The sequence below is a fragment of the Dipodomys merriami genome, unplaced genomic scaffold (genome assembly GCF_024711535.1).
Source record: "Dipodomys merriami isolate MVZ:Mamm:240054 unplaced genomic scaffold, mDipMer1.0.p SCAF_41, whole genome shotgun sequence".
Taxonomy (NCBI): Eukaryota; Metazoa; Chordata; class Mammalia; order Rodentia; family Heteromyidae; genus Dipodomys; species Dipodomys merriami.
The window spans coordinates 11,595,004-11,613,501 of NW_027205715.1; the positions used below are offsets into that span (position 1 = coordinate 11,595,004).

General features: G+C 48.3%; 1 protein-coding gene across 1 annotated transcript; it reads left to right on the top strand.

Moving 5' to 3' along the window:
* Positions 1-760: 760 nt before the first annotated feature.
* LOC138807034 (lysosomal phospholipase A and acyltransferase) lies at positions 761-18,222 on the top strand. The gene is made up of 6 exons (XM_069992603.1): positions 761-936; positions 5,215-5,371; positions 12,232-12,350; positions 12,545-12,643; positions 13,025-13,249; positions 16,355-18,222. Exons 1-6 carry the CDS (start codon positions 810-812, stop codon positions 16,864-16,866), a joined length of 1,239 nt encoding a protein of 412 aa, XP_069848704.1. The 5' UTR covers positions 761-809; the 3' UTR covers positions 16,867-18,222.
* The last annotated feature ends 276 nt before the right edge of the window (positions 18,223-18,498 follow it).

The window sequence follows — 18,498 nt, forward strand, 5'->3', positions numbered from 1 at the left end:
GCTGTCCTGTGACCATTTGGCCTCCTTCCTGGCACCTGGTGTGTTGTGTCACCCCAGGTTTGCCTGGGGTGGGGGAGAAGAGGGCAAATACTGGTTCTGATGTCTGTCCTACTCCGCATGGAGAATTTATGAAAGGGCCGGAGTGCGGGGCTGCAGATGAAGCCACTTCCAACTCCATTCCCAAATGGTTTCATCTGGTTGGGTCACAGCCATGCTCCCGCCCCTAAATCGAATGGACAGACCCCTCACTTGGAAACGGAGCGGGCTGACTGGGCCTCGGGCCTTGGTGTCCTTGGGAGAGAGTTGGGAAGAACCTGGGAATGGCACACAATTCCTGGTCAGGTCTGGCCATCGAAGATCCAAGAATTTCCCTGGGTTTATGTCCTCTCTTGCTTTGGAGGGGGTGGCTCAGCGCAAGTGCTGACTCTGGAGTGTATGTTGTGCAGCTTGGACTGCGGGTACTTAAGGTACTGGGCTTGGTTGGGCTGAGTACACAGTCGCCAGTCGGGGAGCGTGGGCTGAGGCTGAGCTGCAAGCGGGGGCCAACTCTCCCCTGACCCATCGATGTGCTCGGCGCGCAACACTTCCTAGAGAGCTGGCCCAGAGGTGGGCAAGGGCGGGGCGACGAGCTTGGGTGGGAGGGACGCGCCTGGCGGCAAGTCCTTATTGGCAGGTTGTTTGCGAGAGCTGGGTTCTAATTGGCTGAGAGGCTGTGGGCGGCGGGGTTAAGCACGTAGCTGCTGGCCTGGCCTAGGTACAAGCCCTGAGCTTTAAACGCGCGCGTCCGTGTTACAGCTGTGCACAGCGCCATGGACCACCTTGTCCGCCCCTGCCGCGCCACCCTGCTCCCGAAAGGCCTCTTGTTCCTCCTCCTGCTGCTAATGCTGCTCTCGGACCCGGCGCTCCCGGCCCAGAGACATCCCCCTGTGGTGCTTGGTGAGGCGTGCATTTCATGGTGGGTGGGTCCTGCAGGAAGAGGTGCCCGCGGAGGTGGTGGTGGTGGGGAGGTCTTCCCGGTCTGCATCTGTGTTAAGCACCGACAGGGAGATGTCCTCATCACCTTGGTTACCTTGATTTTGTCACCTGCATCCACTGGCTCACCTCCCGCCTTGCTGGGCTCGGGTGTGGTCAGTCTCCTGCCACCACCTGTGTCTCCGACCTCTTAAGAAAAGGAAGTAAATGAGAGGGTTGCTGTCTGAACGTCTACTCTTACCTTTCCGCCTTGGTTCCAAACCTTGTCTTTACATACCTTTTTTTTTTTTTTTTTTTAAGCTGGGAAGCCTGAGATGGTTCAGTTCCACTTTTGAGGGCTGGTGACCTCAGAATTGGTTCCGAGCTGTCACCCTCAACGCCTCTATGTTTCCAGAAAGCATTACTGGAAGCTAGTTTTTTTGGGAAGAGATTGCCACTTTGGCTGGACACCAAGCTTATTTTCCCTTACCCTCACCTTATCAGAGAAGTGGTATTGGGCCTGTGCACAAGAGGCCCAAAGCAAACAAGAATTGCTGAAGGCAGGGGAAATGATGGCACCTTTGGCTATACAAGTGTCTGGGAACATAGCTATACTTTTCACTCCTGCCAGACCTAGTTTAAGCTAGTTCTGTTGGGACTAGGTGATCTCTCCTACCCACTCCCTCCTTGCTTCCAAACTGGGCAATTGAATAGGAGCCACATGTTTTCTTGTGGTGCTGGGACAGAATGTGGCTTCTGACTAGGAAGCTTTCAGGTACTTCCTTTAGCCCATTGCTCCCATTTAGTTCTGGTGTGGCCAGCAAGAGGCTTAATTGAGTCACAGGTTCTACAGGTGATCTGCGGGAACATGACCTCTTCTTTCTGTTGGGACTGCAAAGTGGTCCCAGGAGGCATAATAAGAGTTCCAGGACAGGAAGTGACTCAGGGGAATTCTGGGCTCAGATTTACCTTAAGATTCACAAAAATTTGACCCTCCTTTCCATACTTCCAGGTAAGGGATAACAGTGATCCCAGAAGTGAGGTCTGAGTCAGACTGGAATATATGTGTGCCAGGCAAGACTTCCTGAAGTATTCTGGAACTAAAATCAGGAAAGAGTTCTAGGGAACCAGTCAAAGAAGGCTGGAATGGGGTGGGGAGTGGACTGTGCAGGGCTTGTGACCTGAGTCATGTGCACACTTTATCTTGGGGGTCAAAGGAAGCTATGTGTGGGCTTAAAGAGTTCTTAGAATGCAGTATATGGAATTGGGAAGTTTCTGGTCTGTGGTCATAAAGGTTTTGCCACATTTTTGCTTGGAGTGGTGCTGACTGCTCTTCTTAGTTCATCTAGTTCTTAGTTATCCAAGGTTATAGCAGAGTGATCTGAAAAGCTGGAATTTTAACCTGCGCATCTTCTCAGGGAGTGAGGCTGATCATATTAACTCAGAGATCTCCTTGTGAGCAGTGGGTGAGCTCTGTCTAAATACAGAGTAGGAAAGTGATTTTCTTTTCCTTTCTTTCTTTCTTTCTTTCTTTCTTTCTTTCTTTCTTTCTTTCTTTCTTTCTTTCTTTCTTTCTTTCTTTCTTTCTTTGTTGTAGGACTTGAACTCAGGGCCTGGGTACTGTCCCTGAGCTTCTTTCATTTAAGGCTAGCACTCTACCTCTTGAGCCACAGCACCACTTCTGGCTTTTTCTGTTTATATGGTACTGAGGAATCGAACCTAGGGCTTCATGAGCATGCTATAGGCAAGCACTCGACCACTAAGCCACATTCGCAACCCTGACTTTGAGGTTTGAAATCCTCTAGTTATGAGTCCTGAATTGGTAGAAGAGGCATCAGAGCCAGATAGATGACCCTATATAGGAGAAAAGGGACTTAGACAAGATACTCCTACCTCTCCCAGCCACAGTTTCTTCATCTGTGAAGATGAGGAAAAGATGTTCTCCTCCCAGTGTTATTTGAGGTAAAAAGTACCCTGTGTATGGCTCTTGTGCCTAGTTCCAGATACAAAGGGCTTCAGGAAGTGGCCACTGCTATTTTTAGACACCACACAGCCTGACCAGGGCAAGGGGTATCTGCGCAAAGCAGCTATGGTAGCTTCCTCTTTCAGCCATTTCCCCTTTGATGGAGACTGACCATCCATATGTCCATCCATATACATATCATCAAGAGGTTGTGGAGCTCCCTGCATCAGCACATAAATCATCATGACAGGAGGTGAGAGCGGGTGCCATTCCTACTTCCCCTGGCACTGACAGGAGGGCAAGTTCTGGCTTGGCTTGGGTTCATAGGATTCATAGTCAACATCCAATAGAATGCCAAGGACATCTGAACCCTGTCTGTTCACTATTTAGGATCATGGATCCTAATAGGGCTATGTTTTAGAAGTATCCAGAGGATGGCATGAAAGGGTAGGTGTGTCCTAAAGATCCAGGAGGGAAAGTAGTAATCTGTGGAAAGTTTTGAATGCTGGGCAATAGAGCACTGGAATGGCTTGGTGTCACAAGGGCTCCATAGTTCTATGTCTCTATATGGGCTGAACAGGTTGGCTGAAATAGAATCAAGTCTTCTTTGTGGCCAGGTCACATGCAACCTTTCTGGGCTGTATCTGGAATGGTATGCTATTTCAAAGTAGCCATCTGTAATGTGGCTCAGTGGTAGAGTGCTTGCCTTGCATGCATGAGGCCCTGGGTTCCATTCCTCAGCACCACATAAGCAGAGAAAGCCAGAAGTTGCACTATGGCAAGTGGTAGAGCACTAGCCTTGAGCTGAAGAGGTGAGGGACAGCAGAGCCCAGGCCCAGAGTTCAGGCCCCATTACAGGCCAAAAAAAAAGAAAAAAGAAAAAAAGAATCCCAGCTGTGAGACCCTGAAGGGATTGGGAGTTTAGAATGCCTTCTCCCTACATACTCTCAGAATGCCGAGTTCTTTTTTGGAAAGGTCAATCAGTGCAGCCTTAAGGAGAACTCAGATTCCACCTAAACTGTGTGGGAGCCTAAGGGTAGACTTAGGTTTATGTAAATTGTAGGCTGTTTACTGTTTGGCTCTCCTTACTTCCTTGCACAAGACCAATAAAAACCTTTGTTGATGGAACCTTAGGGTCTGTTGCTGGCAGAAGGCTACAGGTCTCCTGGTACCTCAAACCTCAGTTCCACGGTCCAGTCTCCCTTACTGTGTTGTTCCCAGTTACAAGGGATTAAGGAGCATGCAGCACATTTTAACATACACTCTTGAACTTTACTGTCCTGTAAAAAGGCCTGGGGTCCTTTACAGGCCTTATCTAAGATGAAGCACCCAGATGATACCGTCCTTTCTCTCTCTGAATGTTTTCTCCCCAAACATATTGTATTTTGTCTGTGTGTATGCCAAACCTGGGGCTTGAACTTAGGGCCTAGGCACTATGCCTGAGTTCTTTTGCACAAGGCTGTCACTCTACCACTTTGAGACAGAACACCACTTCCAGTTTTTGAGTGGTTAACTGGACAGAGGAGTCTCAAGGACTTTCTTGCCCATGCTGCCTTCAAACTGTGATCCTCAGATCTCAGCCTCCTAAGTAGCTAGGATTATAGGTGTGAGCTACCCATGCCTAGCATAAGAGCTCTTTTGACAAATAAGAAAACTGAAGGCTTGTGTGGGGCAGTGACTTTACCTGATCTCCCTTCCCTTGTGTGAATAGCCCAGAAGGAAGTTCCAATGAAGCTCTAGAGGATTTATGTATTAGGATATATTCATTTTGTGCTGGTCCTGGAGCTTGAACTCCGGGCCTAAGCACTATCTCTGAGCTTCTTTAAGTTCAATGCTAATGTTCTACTGGAAGTGAAATCACAGCTCTACTTCTAGCTTTTTTGGTGCTTTTTTTTTTTTAATGCCCAAGCTGGCTTTGAACCAGGATTCTCAGCTTTCCGCCTCCTTAGTAGTTAGGATTACAGATGTGAGTCAGTGGCACCCCCTAGAGGACTTATTTTTTTTTTTATGGGGTTGGTTTCCCCGACCAAAAACGTTAGGTCTTTGCCAAGCTCCCCAGACTCTAAGCCCCCAAGCTTTTTTCCCACCAATGTGCACCCTGTGGCAGTTCTGCTTGAAGGTAGCAGAGTGTTGGCCTCTGATATTTTTGCCCCTGGCACTGTATTTTAACTAATATGGAGTGCAAGTGCAGAGGTCTGCCATCTTATCCATAGCTATAGGGGAGTCTTCAGACTTCAGGGCTTGGGGGGTCTCCAGCCTGCAAAGCACAGGGCTTACATATGTTCTTTGACCCCCTGCAGTGCCTGGTGATTTGGGCAATCAGCTGGAAGCAAAGCTGGACAAGCCAAAGGTCGTGCACTACCTTTGCTCCAAGAAGACGGACAGTTATTTCACACTCTGGCTGAACCTTGAGCTGCTGTTGCCCGTCATCATTGACTGCTGGATTGACAATATCAGGTGAGGCCTAGAGCACACAGACAAGGTACCAGTGGGACCCTGAGAGGCCTCCAGATTCCATTTCCTTCTTATCCAGCCTCTAGAAAACTGGCTCTGTCCCCAGGCTCTAGTCTGTTCTGGTCTAGACTGATCTAATCTGATCAGCTATTTCTGCACTGTTTCTGGCAGAACTTTCTTTTTTTTTTTGGGTCCAGTGGTGGGCCTGAACTCTGACCTGGGCGCTGTCCCTCAGCTCTTCAGCTCAAGGATAGCGCTCAACTTCTTGAGCCACAGCGCCATTTCCGGCTTCTTTTTTCTTCTGCTTATGTGGTGCTGAGGAATCGAACCCAGGGCCTCATGCATGCAAGGCAAGCGCTCTACCACTGAGCCACCTTCCCAGTCCCTGGCAGAACTTTCTTTCTCTTCCTTCTGCTTGTGTCTCTAGCTTCTCTGGTTCAATCAGCCCTCAGGCCTTATATATGGTGGTTTTTATGGTTGTTATTTTTGTTTCTGTTTTGTTTTATGCCAGTCCTGGGGTTTGAATTTAGGGCCTGGGCACTGTCTTTGAGCTTTTGTGTTCAAAGCTAGTGCTTACCATTTGAGCTACAGCTCTATTTCTGGCTTTTTGGTAGTTGGAGTTGAGAGTCTTATGGATTTCACTAACCTGGCTGGCTTTGAATTGTGATTTTCAGATCTCAGTCTCATGAGTAGCTAGGATTACAGGTGTGAGCCATCAGTACCTGGTCTGTTTTTGTTGTTGTATTATTTTGAGAAAGGATCTTGATTTTGTGTGTGTGTGTTTATTTTTTTTGCCAGTCCTGGGGCTTGAACTTGGCCTGGGCACTGTCCCTGAACTTCTTTTGCTCAAGGTTAACACTCTACCACTTGAGCCATAGTACCACTTCTGGCTTTTTCTGTTTATGTGGTACTGAGGAATCAAACCCAAGGCTTCATGAATGCTAGGCAAGCACTCTATCACTAAGCCACATTCCCAGCCCAGAAACTATGCTGAGTCTTTTTTTTTTTTTTCAGTCATGGAGCTTGAACTCTAGGCCGGGGTGCTGTCCCTGAGGTCTTCAGCTTGAGGCCAGTGTTCTACCACTTGAGTTACACCGCCACTTCTAAAATAGGATCTTTTTTTTGGGGGGGGGGGGAGTTCGGTCATGGAGCCTGAACTCTGGGCCTGGGCACTGTCCCTCAGCTCTTCAGCTCAAGGCTAGCGCTCTACCACTTGAGCCACAGTGCCACTTCCGGCTTTTTTCTTTTTGCTTATGTGCTGAGGGATCGAACCCAGGGCCTCAGGCATGCAAGGCAAGTGCTCTACCACTGAGCCACCTTCCCAGCCCCTGTACATCACTTTTATAATAACAATAAAATTTTAAAAACGTGTACAAAGGGGCTGTGTTGCAATCTGCCCACGGGCACCATAACCCACTGTGACCTGGAGCAAGGCAGTAACTGTGGAACTGGTTTTGGGGCAGCAGAGGGTCTGTTGCCTCTCACCAGCAACAGACACCCTAAAGTCCTGTTAACAGGGTCCTTATTGATTTTGGCACAGGGAAGTACTTGCAGAAAGTAAGGTAGTAATCTCCTTTGGAGTTACAGACAGTAGCAAGTGAAACAATGATAGGATAAATAACTTCCTTACTTTAGTAAGGCAAGTAGCGTACAAGTACAGTATGCATAGCCTTTATGTAACTCCAAGGTCCAAGAAAGTTTGAGTCTGGATTAATCACATTTAGGGTAGAATCTTGGGGTTCTGTAATGCTAGGAGTGATTGATCTTTCTCAGGCCACTCCCAGCTTTCTAAGAGTCAGGGAATGGCACTCCTCCAATTCTCTTTATTAGACCTCATCGCCTTGGCATTCATATACTCCCACAGGGTTGCTCCAAGTCAGGTTATTAGTACAATGTATCTTTTTTTTTTTTTGTCAGTCCTGGGGCCTGAACTGAGCCTGGGCGCTGTCCCTCAGCTCTTCAGCTCAAGGCAAGTGCTCTACCACTTGAGCCACAGCTCCACTTCCGGCCTTTTCTGCTTATGTTGTGCTAAGGAACAGAACCCAGGGCCTCATGCATGCAGAGCAAGCACTCTACCACTGAGCCACCTTCCCTGCCTCATGGCATTCTTATTTCCAATTAATCACAGAAAAAGCTGAAGTGGCCTTGCTCAATGGTAGAATACTAGCCTTGAGCAAAAGAGCTCAGGGACAGTGCCTAGGTGCAGAATTCAAGCCCCAGGACTAGCAAAAAAAAAAAAAGAAAAGAAAAGAAAAAAGACTATCATAGAGTTTAAAATGTCCTGTCAGGGCTGGGAATATGGCTTAGTGGTAGATTGCTTGCCTAGCATGCATGAAGCCCTGGGTTTGATTCCACAGTACCACATAAATAGAAAAAGCCAGAAGTGGTGCTGTGGTAGAGTCCTAGCCCTGAGCTAAAGAAGCTCAGGGACAGTGCCCAAGCCCTGAGTTCAAGCCCCAGGACTGGCAAAAAAAAAAAAGTCCTGTTATCTAATGACTTTGTAGCCATCAAACCCTAATATGAAATACATTATTCACTTGCTTGTGATGCTAGTATAAGCAACCTAGTACACAATACTTGATGTTGCTGTTTTATGTGTTTACTACATACATAACTATTATATACATAACTTTTTAGTTATTTTGGAATATACTCTTACTTATAAAAAAACAAATGAAAGTCTAGTTGGATTTGGTAACAGATGTCTATAATCCCAGGATTAAGTTCAAGGCCAGTTTGTTCTACATAGCCAGACCCTTATCTCAAAACAAACCGGTCAACCGGGCACTGGTAGCTCATGCCTGTAATCCTAGATACTCAGGAGGCTGAGTTCTGAGGACTGCGGTTCAAAGCTAGCCTGGGCAAGAAAGTCCATGAGACTCGTATCTCCAATAAACCACCAGAAAACCGGAAGTGCCCTGTAGCTCAAGTGGTAGAGCACTAGCCTTGAGCTGAAGAGCTGAGGGACAGCGCCCAGGCCCAGAGTTTAGGCCCATGACTGACAAAAAATAAATAAAATAATAAAAAAAAAGAGATTGCTGTAAAATTACATTACATACATTACATTACATACCAGTAGCAGCCTCATATATATATCTCATGATTTTTTAAAATTAATTTTTCTTTTCAGTCAGACTCTTACTTTGTAATCTAGATTGACCTCAAACTCACAGTACTCCTGCCTTACACTCCTAAGTAATAGGAATACAGGTGTGTGTTACTTTATTAACTTTGAAATGAATGACCTCCAGCCTCTACCTCCCAAGTGGCTAGGATAACAGGTTTATGCCACCACATCTGGCAAACATCTCATTTTTACTTAAGTCTCTTGACTGTATAAAGAAGCCATAATTTGTGTCAGGATACAGTGATGATGTTTACATCATTCACTGAATTGTGCATTTCTCAGAATGTTTTTCGTCCTCAACTAACACATGACTTCTTTCATTTGGTCTTACAAACTTCCTCTTAGAACAGATGCTGTTTTTAAACCTGCTTCACAAAAGCCTGGGGATATAGCTCATGGGTAGGACACTTGCCTAGCATGGGTAAGGCCCCAGGTCTGATCCTGAGCTCTGCAATGGAACAAACTTGCTTTATGGATAAAGAAATCTGGAAGCTCGAAGAAGTTACAAAATTGCCTATGCTCACTCAGCTAGTAACTGAATCAGAATTCATAGCCAGAATTGTGTGACTCTGAGCTAAAGTATCCTTCCCACACTGAGTTCTCTGAGAGGCAAGCCTATATCTAGGTTTTATCTTTAGTAACAGCAGAACCAAGAACAGCCAGAACCCTGTGTATGGTTAAGCTAACTGGAGCTTCACAAATTAAGTTCTTGCCAATGAACTGTTTTCTGGTTCTCCAGGCACCCTGACTTTTTTTTTTTTTTGTCAGTCACAGAGCTTGAACTCTGGGACTGGGTGCTGTCCCTGAGCTCTTCAGCTCAAGGCTATAGTGCTCTACCATTTGAGCCACAGTGCTATGTCTGGTTTTTAGCTGGTTATTTGGAGATAAGAGTCTCACTGACTTTCCTTCCTAGACTGTCTTTGAACCTTGATTCTCAGATCTCAGCCTCCTAATTAGCTAGAATTACAGGCATGAGCCACAGTGTGGCCAGCTAACCTGACCATTCTTGTTGTTTCTATTGTCTGCTTTGTTGACTCTTTCTTCCTTGGTGGATCACTGGGGTTATTTCTGTGCTGCTGATCTGCATTTCTATTTTTATAATAAGAGACATGACCCCAGATACTGGCAATTGGCAGTATAGTCTGATTCTGAGAGGAATCTTTCTGATTTGTTGTTCCTCTGATCTCTTTGGATTTCTTCTAGCACAGACTACTTTTGCTTTCCAAAACAACTTTCTATGCTACCCAGGGTGACCATGTACATACTGAAGAAAGTGGGTTCCCAGGACTTAATATTTGGGAGTTGCTAACTTTCTGTGATTGATTTTTTTTTTCTGGTTCTAAGGCTTGAACTCAGGGCCTGGGTACTCTCCTGATTCTCTTTGTGTTCAAGGTTAGTACTCTACCACTTGAGCCACAGCACTACTTCTGGCTTTTTTGAGTAGTTTATTGGACATGAGCCTCATAGGGATTTTTCTGCCTGGACTGGCTTTAAACTGCAATCCTCAGATCTCAACCTCCTGAGTAGCTAGGATTATAGGAGTGAGCCACCAGCTTCTGACTCTGTGATTGATCTTTTTTTTTTTTTTTTTTTTTTGGATCCGGTCATGGGGCTTGAACTCTGGGCCTGGCGCTGTCCCTCAGCTCTTCAGCTCAAGGCTGAGCGCACTACCACTTGAGCTACAGCGCCAGTTCCGGTTTTCTGGTGGTTTATTGGAGATAGGAGTCTCACGGTCTTTCCTGCCCGGGCTGGCTTTGAACCACGATCCTCAGATCTCAGCCTCCTGAGTAGCTAGGATTACAGGCATGAGCCACCAGCGCCCGGCTGATCTTTTTATTTATTTATTTTTTTTTTGGGTCCGGTCGTGGGGCCTGAACTCCGGGCCTGGGCGCTGTCCCTCAGCTCTTCAGCTTAAGGCTAGCGCTCTACCACTTGAGCCACAGTACCACTTCCGGCTTTTTCTGCTTATGTGGTGCTGAGGAATTGAACCCAGGGCCTCATGCATGTGAGGCAAGCACTCTACCACTGAGCCACCTTCCCAGACCTCTGTGATCGATCTTTAAGGGAACATAAGACCCAGGATCACCAGGAACTTAAGGGTTTTGGGGGGTCTATTTCTCCCGCTCCCTCTCTCTTTGGTCAGGTGAGGCCAGAGCAAATTTCCTAGACTAGCACCAGGCTTTTCTACACTCCCTCATCTCCATTTTTCCAAGCTCTGCAGTCCCCCTGACTAAGAGGAGGGGTGAAACAGCTGTGTATATACTCAGTCCTGAGATCCAAGTCCTTGTCTGCTTCTGTTTTATACCATTGCTACAGAAAGGAGGAGATAGTATATGTAGTGTTAAAAGCTGCTTAATCTATGGTAATTTGTTCCACAGCAACAGAAAAATCTTACCTGAGGGCTCTTAGGGATCCTAAGAAGCTAGCAGTTCATGTCATATGTCACTGCTTTTAGGAATTTGCTGGGCAAATGATTGTTACAGTTGGCTGGCAGTTGATAGGATACCAAGCAGGCCATGTGTCATGGTTCATTTCCTTCACGGATTATTGGGCTGCAGGAAGGATACCTCCGCTGGGTCCAATGCCCAGAGCAGATGGGTCCTAGCTACATCCATCTGAGTTTGCACAGGGTCATTCTCCTCTTTCCCTACCTGCCCTCTGCCCACTTATCCACAAAGTAGCCACTATCTCCTTTGTTCTGTGAGGCATTGGAGTGGATGGCCGCAGTCCATGGAGATGGAGCAATGGGAAACTACAAGGGTAGACTGCTTCTTGGAGTCAAGTATGAAGTTTACAACAGAGCCAGGACTGAGACTATTTTTTTCCTTCCCAGCCCTGGGGCTTGAACTCAGGGCTTGAGCACTGTCCCTGACCTTCATTTCCTCAAGACTAGCACTCTACCCACTTCTGGCTTTTTCTCTATATGTTCTACTGAGGAATTGAACCCAGGGCTTCATGCATGCTAGGCAAGCACTCTACCACTAAGCCACATTCCCAGCCCTGAAACGTCTTTTTTTGTTGTTGTTGTTGTTGTTTTTGGGGCCTGAACTCTGTGCCTGGGCACTGTCCCTCAGCTCTTCAGCTCCAGGCTAGCCTCTACCACTTGAGCCACAGCGCCACTTCTGGCTTTATCTGCTTATGTGGTGTTGAGGAATCAAACCCAGGGCCTCATGCATGTAAAGCAAGCACTCTACCACTGAGCCAACTTTCCAGCACCTGAGACTTCTTTTTAACCAGCCTAAGACCTTCCTACTGGGGCAGATGACACCAAAGAGAAGGGAATTTTGCTTTGGCAGGATTCCTGTGGACAGTCTTATAAAGAGTAAGTAAGCTGGAAGTGGCGCTGTAGCTCAAGTGGTAGAGCGCTCGCCTTGAGCTGAAGAGCTGAGGGACAGCGCTCAGGCCCAGAGTTCAAGCCCCACGACCGACAAAAAAAAAAAAAAAAAAAAAAAAAGAGTAAGTAAGCTTTGGTGAGGTCCTCATTTAGATAGAGTTCCTCTCATTTGTGTTTTTACATGTTTTTCTTTTGGGATACTGGGGATTTGAACTCAGGGCCTTATGCTTACTAGGCAAGTTCTCTACCACTTGAGCTATATCTTCAGTGCTTATTGTTACCTTTTCCGCTCCTTATACTGTGGATGAGAGGATGAGATTATGGCCCAGGTCACAGGACAGTGTTGGGATGTACCAACCTCAGTGTCATGTCTGGGTCACTGCCTCGATCTCCTCCTGACAGACTGGCCTATAACCGAACATCTCGGGCCACTCAGTTCCCTGATGGTGTGGATGTGCGTGTCCCTGGCTTTGGGAAGACCTTCTCATTGGAGTTCCTGGACCCCAGCAAAAGCAGTGTGGGTATGTATGTGGCTTTTGTTTAGGGCCTCCAGGGGACAGAGGGGGCTTTTGCTGAATTCCTAGAGGAGTGCTGTCTCTGATCAGCATGGTCACAGATCCCTGTCACCTTCCAGAGTGGCAGGTATGGTGTAAGGGTAGGGGTGGTGGCTGGCATTGGCTATACCTTGGCTAATCCTATACCTTTCTGTCTTTAGGTTCCTATTTCCACACCATGGTGGAGAGCCTTGTAGGCTGGGGTTACACACAGGGCGAAGATGTCCGAGGAGCCCCCTATGACTGGCGCCGAGCCCCAAGTAAGAAGTCACCCTCATTCCTTCCTTGAGGTTGAGGAAGGGGGGACAAAGCAGTCTTAGCCACCATAGGTCTTGGTCTCTCTCCTAGCCGTGGGTGGCCTCTGGGATCTAGCTCTGTGATCACAGACACCAACTCTGGTTAGTCTGGTCCTGTCCTACCTGATTCTTCTCAGAACCCTTGGGCCTCTAAGTCCTTGGGGAAGAGGGGGATAAGACGGGGACGGGGGAAAGAAACCTCTTGGGCATTCCTTTGTGGAGGCTGAGAAGGGACCAGATATCTCCCACTTAGGTTTTAGTACTCTCCCTAACTCCTAGTCTTGGGTCTTGCCTGAAGATTGGTTAGTGGTTGACTCCTGACCCCTGCTTGGCTCTGGCCTGCAGATGAAAACGGGCCCTACTTCCTGGCCCTCCGAGAGATGATCGAGGAGATGTACCAGCTGTATGGGGGCCCCGTGGTGCTGGTTGCCCACAGCATGGGCAACATGTACACGCTCTACTTTCTGCAGCGGCAACCCCAGGCCTGGAAGGACAAGTACATCCGTGCCTTTGTGTCACTGGGCGCACCCTGGGGGGGTGTGGCCAAGACCCTGCGAGTCCTGGCCTCAGGTAAGACCTACATGGACGAGTGGACTTTTGTTCCCAAAGCCAATCAATCTCCCTCCCTCTCTCTCTTCATCTGTCTCTCGCTCTCTCTTTCTTCCACTGTGCTAATACTTCATGTTTCTTTCCCCGGACACCCTCTTTTTCCAGAGTGACATTCTTTTTCAAATACTTATTTTTTTTTTCTTCAAAAAAAATTAACACTGGGTGGGGAGGGTGGCTCAATGGTAGAGCGCTTGCCTTCCATGCATGAGGCCCTGGGTTCGATTCCTCAGTACCACATAAGCAGAAAAAGCCAGAAGTGGCGCTGTGGCTCAAGTGGTAGAGCACTAGCCTTGAGCTGAAGAGCTGAGGGACAGCGCCCAGGCCCAGAGTTCAGGCCCCATGACTGACAAAAAAAAAAAAAGAAAAGAAAAGATTAACACTACTCCTAACACTCCTAATTTCACCTCTCTAGTTGATAACACTTGGCAATCTGTATAAGCTTCTGAGACCTCATCATGGAATGGCAGGCACCATGTACTTTGCTTGTGTAAACATACACACATCAAAGACAGGACAACAATTTCCTGCTCATGAGTTACACTTCCCTGTGTGAGCAGAAGGAAGTCTCTCTGGGCAATGCAAGGGGGAAACAGGTGCAGATCTGTCTGAGCTTGCTCTCTTGGCAGTTGGGAAAGTTACCTTCTTGGTCCCTCTCCAATTCACTTGCCCTTTCATGACTGTCAGAACCTGCCATGTGCAGCCGGGAGGTGGGGCTTCCTGCTGCAGAAGCTTTCTCTCTTATGCCCCTTTGGGGGCCTTGAGACAGGGTCATGCTGAGAAACTCATGAACTTTCTGCAATCACTGGCACTGCCTGATCTGCTCAGTTAACTGATCATTATTGATTGGGTCAGATCCACACTCTCTCCTAGAAGTGACCCTGATTTGACTGGACAGTGAGTTCCTGGCTCAGACATTCACTTATCCTGAGGCCTCAACCTAGACAATTTACTCTTGGAACTCAAAAAGATGGGTACCAGGCTGGGAATGTGACTTAGTGTTAGAGTGCTTGCCTAGCATGCATGAAGCCCTAGGTTCAGTTCCCCAGCACCATATGAAAAGGCCAAAAGTGGTGCTATGGCTCAAGTGGTAGAGTGCAAGCCTTGAGCAAAAGAAGCTTAGGGACAGTGCCCAGGCCATGAGTTCAAGCCCCAGGACTGGCAAAATAAAAAAAGATAGGTACCCCCTGAATTTGTACAAGGAGTCGTGATAAGAATGAAGCCCTGGTTGAGTGCCAGTGGCTCACGTTTGTAATCCTAGCTACTCAGAAGGCTGAGATCTACAATTTGAAACCAGCCCAGGCAGGAAAGTTTGTGAGACTCTTCTTACCAATTAACCACCAAAAAAGCTGAAGGTAGAGCCGTGGCTCAAGTGGTAGAGTGTTAGTTTTGTGCAGCAAAGTTCTGGGACAGTGTCCAGGCCCCAGACCCCTCAGAAAGAAAGAAAAAAGAAAAAGTGAAGACTGGTCTTCTACAACTCTTCCTTATGAGACCTCATAGAGCTCATATTCTGGGAAACTTGTCAGCCCTAGCCATCCAGGAGTGGGGGTGAGATATGAGGAGATAGAAATGTACAGACTCGGGGCTGAGAAGGTGGCTCAGTGGTAGAGCGCTTGCCTTGCATGCATAAGGCCCTGGGTTCGATTTCCCAGCACCACATAAGAAAAAAAGAAAAAAGGCAGAAGTGGCACTGTGGCTCAAGTGGTAGAGTGGTAGCCTTGAGCTGAAGAGCTGAGGGACAGTGCCCAGGCCCAGAGTTCAGGCCCCACGACCAAACCCCCCCCCCCCAAAAAAAAAGGAAATGTACAGACTCCTAGAGGCTACACCCAGAAGAAGCCCCTTTTAGCTTACTCCCTCCAGAAGTCTCACTGGGGATTTTTTTTTTGGGGGGGTCCAGTCGTGGGGCCTGAACTCTGGGCCTGGGCGCTGTCCCTCAGCTCTTCAGCTCAAGGCTAGCACTCTACCACTTGAGCCACAGCGCCACTTCCGGCTTTTTTCTTATGTGGTGCTAAGGAATTGAAACCAGGGCCTCGAGCATGCAAGGCAAGTGCTCTACCACTGAGCCACCTTCCCAGCCCTCTGTGAGACTCTCATCTCCAACAAACCACCAGTAAACCAGAAGTGGCATTGTGGCTCACGTGGTAGAGCGCTAGCCTTGAGCTGAAGTGCTGAGGGACAGTGCCTAGGCCCAGAGTTCAAGCCCCATGACCAATCCCCCCAAAAAGAAGTTCAGAGAGAAAGACGAAAGAGGAATGTATCATCTGGATGCTTCACCATAGATCAGGCTGGTGCCCGCTGGCATGATGGTATACCAGAATAGGGACCATTTGTGGATGAGGAGACATAAATCACCCGGCAATGGATCCTGCTTAAAACCCTGATGAGGGGCTGGGAAGGTGGCTCAGTGGTAGAGTGCTTGTTTTGCATGCATGACGCCCTGGGTTCGATTCCTGAGCACTACATAAGCAGAAAAAAAAAAGTCAGAAGTGGCACTGTGGCTCTAGTGGTAGAGCACTAGCCTTGAAGAGCTGAGGGACAGCGCCCTGGCCTAGAATTCAGGCCCCATGACCAACAAAACAAACAAACAACAGCAAAAAAACCCTGATGAGGTACTAAAAGAAACAGCAGGGGCCGGGCGCTGGTGGCTCATGCCTGTAATCCTAGCTACTCAGGAGGCTGAGATCTGAGGATCTCGGTTCAAAGCCAGCCCTGGGAAGGAAAGTTCATGAAACTCTTATTTCCAATAAACCACTAGAAAACTGGAAGTGGTGCTGTGACTCAAGCGGTAGAGCACTCGCCTTGAGCTGAAGAGTGCAGGGACAGTGCCCAAGCCCAGAGTTCAAGCCCCATGACTGCCAAAAAAAGAAAGAAAGAAACAGCAGGGCTTGGAAGTGTTCTTCCTAAATGGAGCCGAAATAAAGAGAAACAATATAAGGCAATGCAGATAGGAGTTAGGATGATTGACAGTGTTGAGATTCTGGATTGTTAGCTAGGCTGCTGACTGGTAAACTTGCTGCTTAGTCAGTTTGCCCTGCTGGGCATAGCCTGACCGGAGCCCTCTCCCTGCAGGAGATAACAACCGAATCCCTGTCATTGGGCCATTGAAGATCCGGGAGCAGCAGCGGTCTGCTGTCTCCACCAGCTGGCTGTTACCTTACAACTATACCTGGTCACCTGACAAGGTATTTGTGCATACACCCACAACCAACTATACACTGCGGGACTACCACCGGTTCTTCCAGGACATTGGCTTTGAAGATGGCTGGCTCATGCGGCAGGACACAGAAGGGCTGGTTGAAGCCATGGTGCCGCCAGGTGTGCAGCTGCATTGCCTCTATGGGACTGGTGTGCCCACGCCAGAGTCTTTCTATTATGAGAACTTCCCCGACCGGGATCCGAAAATCTGCTTTGGTGATGGTGATGGGACTGTGAACTTGGAGAGCTCCCTACAGTGTCGATCTTGGCAGAATCGCCAGGAGCAGCAGGTGTCACTGCAGGAGCTGCCTGGCAGCGAGCACATTGAAATGTTGGCCAACGCCACCACCCTGGCCTACCTAAAACGTGTGCTCCTTGGGCCTTGATTCCTGGGCCAGGCTCAAGTTGCTGGATGGCTCAGCCACGGGGCTTCTCTTGGCCCACAAACTTAGCAGAGTTTGTGACTGACCATTCAAAGTCCTGGGTCTTGGACTGTGACGTGTCTGGGGGAAGTGTTCTTTCTTATCTTTCTGTGGCAGTGGGGAAGGAAGAAAAGAGCGTGGACTCAAGGGATCCTTGATAGAATGAAATGCTGTGACCTCACACTGGCTCAGCAGGGTGAGTTGCTTGGCACCTGACCCCATTCCTCAATTTGGGGACTATGCAGTCCTGCTAACCCATGGACTTTCCTACATTTGTCCACTGGACTCTGGCCTTCTTGTGAGGGTTATTTTTGAGCTGTGGTCCTTGCTTGCAAAGGTTTCAGGTGATTCTTCCCATACACTGGCTTCTGGCCTACCACTGGTTGTGGGTGGCAGGAGCTGCTGGCTTCCTCGTGGCCTCTCTGCTGGACAGCCCAGTATTCCCCTGCAGGCAGGGTCAGTTTGGAGGTCTTCTCCGTGGTTCCCAGGTCTTGGGACATTCACTCCACTCCTACCTCTCATCTCCAGAAACAGCCTACTTATGGAATGGGCAGCAGTTGTGGTGGCTGTCTCTCAGGAGTCCTGATCTGTTTGGTTGTGTTATGGATTCCAGTATTAAAGCTGCCTCCTATGGCTCTGGCTCTGTGGTCCAAGGACAGCAGGACCCAGTGCTTTATTCTTCTAGGTGCCTGTAAGAAAGGGAACTCAAAGCAACTGCAGTTGCTTAGAGCTATCCTGAGCTGTGTACAAACCCCACCATCCTGCTGACTTCTGCCCTAGAGTCTTTCTAGTGCCCAGCTGGGCTGGCACAGTATTAAGAGATGATGGGACTCCTGCCAAGCACCTGTTTCCACTGAGTGATATTTAACCTGCAGGGATTGGCCCTTTCAAGGGCCAGGATCCTGGAGCCCAGGGATGCTGCAGTTTCCCAGGGAGAACAGGGAACTGCCTTAATGGAACTGACCATTCAAGGTTCTGGGTCTTAGGTTGTAAAGCCTCTGGGGCAGTTTCTTATCTTTCCTCTATGGCAGTGAAAAGAAGAAGAAAAAAGTGGATCAAAGGACCCTTGATGGGAAGAATGGTGCTGATGGTGAAATTTCTGTGACCTCAAACTTGGGTCCAACCTTTAGGTTGGGGTTCCAGAGACACCCTCAGGCTGGACTCTGCCACTCTCCCACAGCATTTTTGTGGCACTGGATCTCCCCTGTTGTGCACATGTCCAACATCTGTCTCCCTTTGTTCCCAAGTGGTGGGTCCCACAGGGGACTCTGAACAGGCTGTACCTCGATTCTGGCAATAAAAGTATTCTGAATGCTGTAAGCTGCCCTGGCCTTCTCTGAGCATGAGGGGCAGGAGGTGGTGGAGGTTGTAAGAGTGCTGGACAGGTCGGTAATCAGGGCTGGACTGGGGTCTCAGCACTGGAACTCCGTCCTTGTCTACCTCCTTGGGCTTCATCCTCCTGGTCCAGTTTTTTTTTTTTTTTCTGGTCCAGTTTTTATTTGGGGGAAGAACTGAAATCTGGACCATCTCCCTTCTTGGTCAGCAGGTTCTACATACTTCAGAGGTGCGGTAAAGACAGTTCTGAAGGTCACCCTG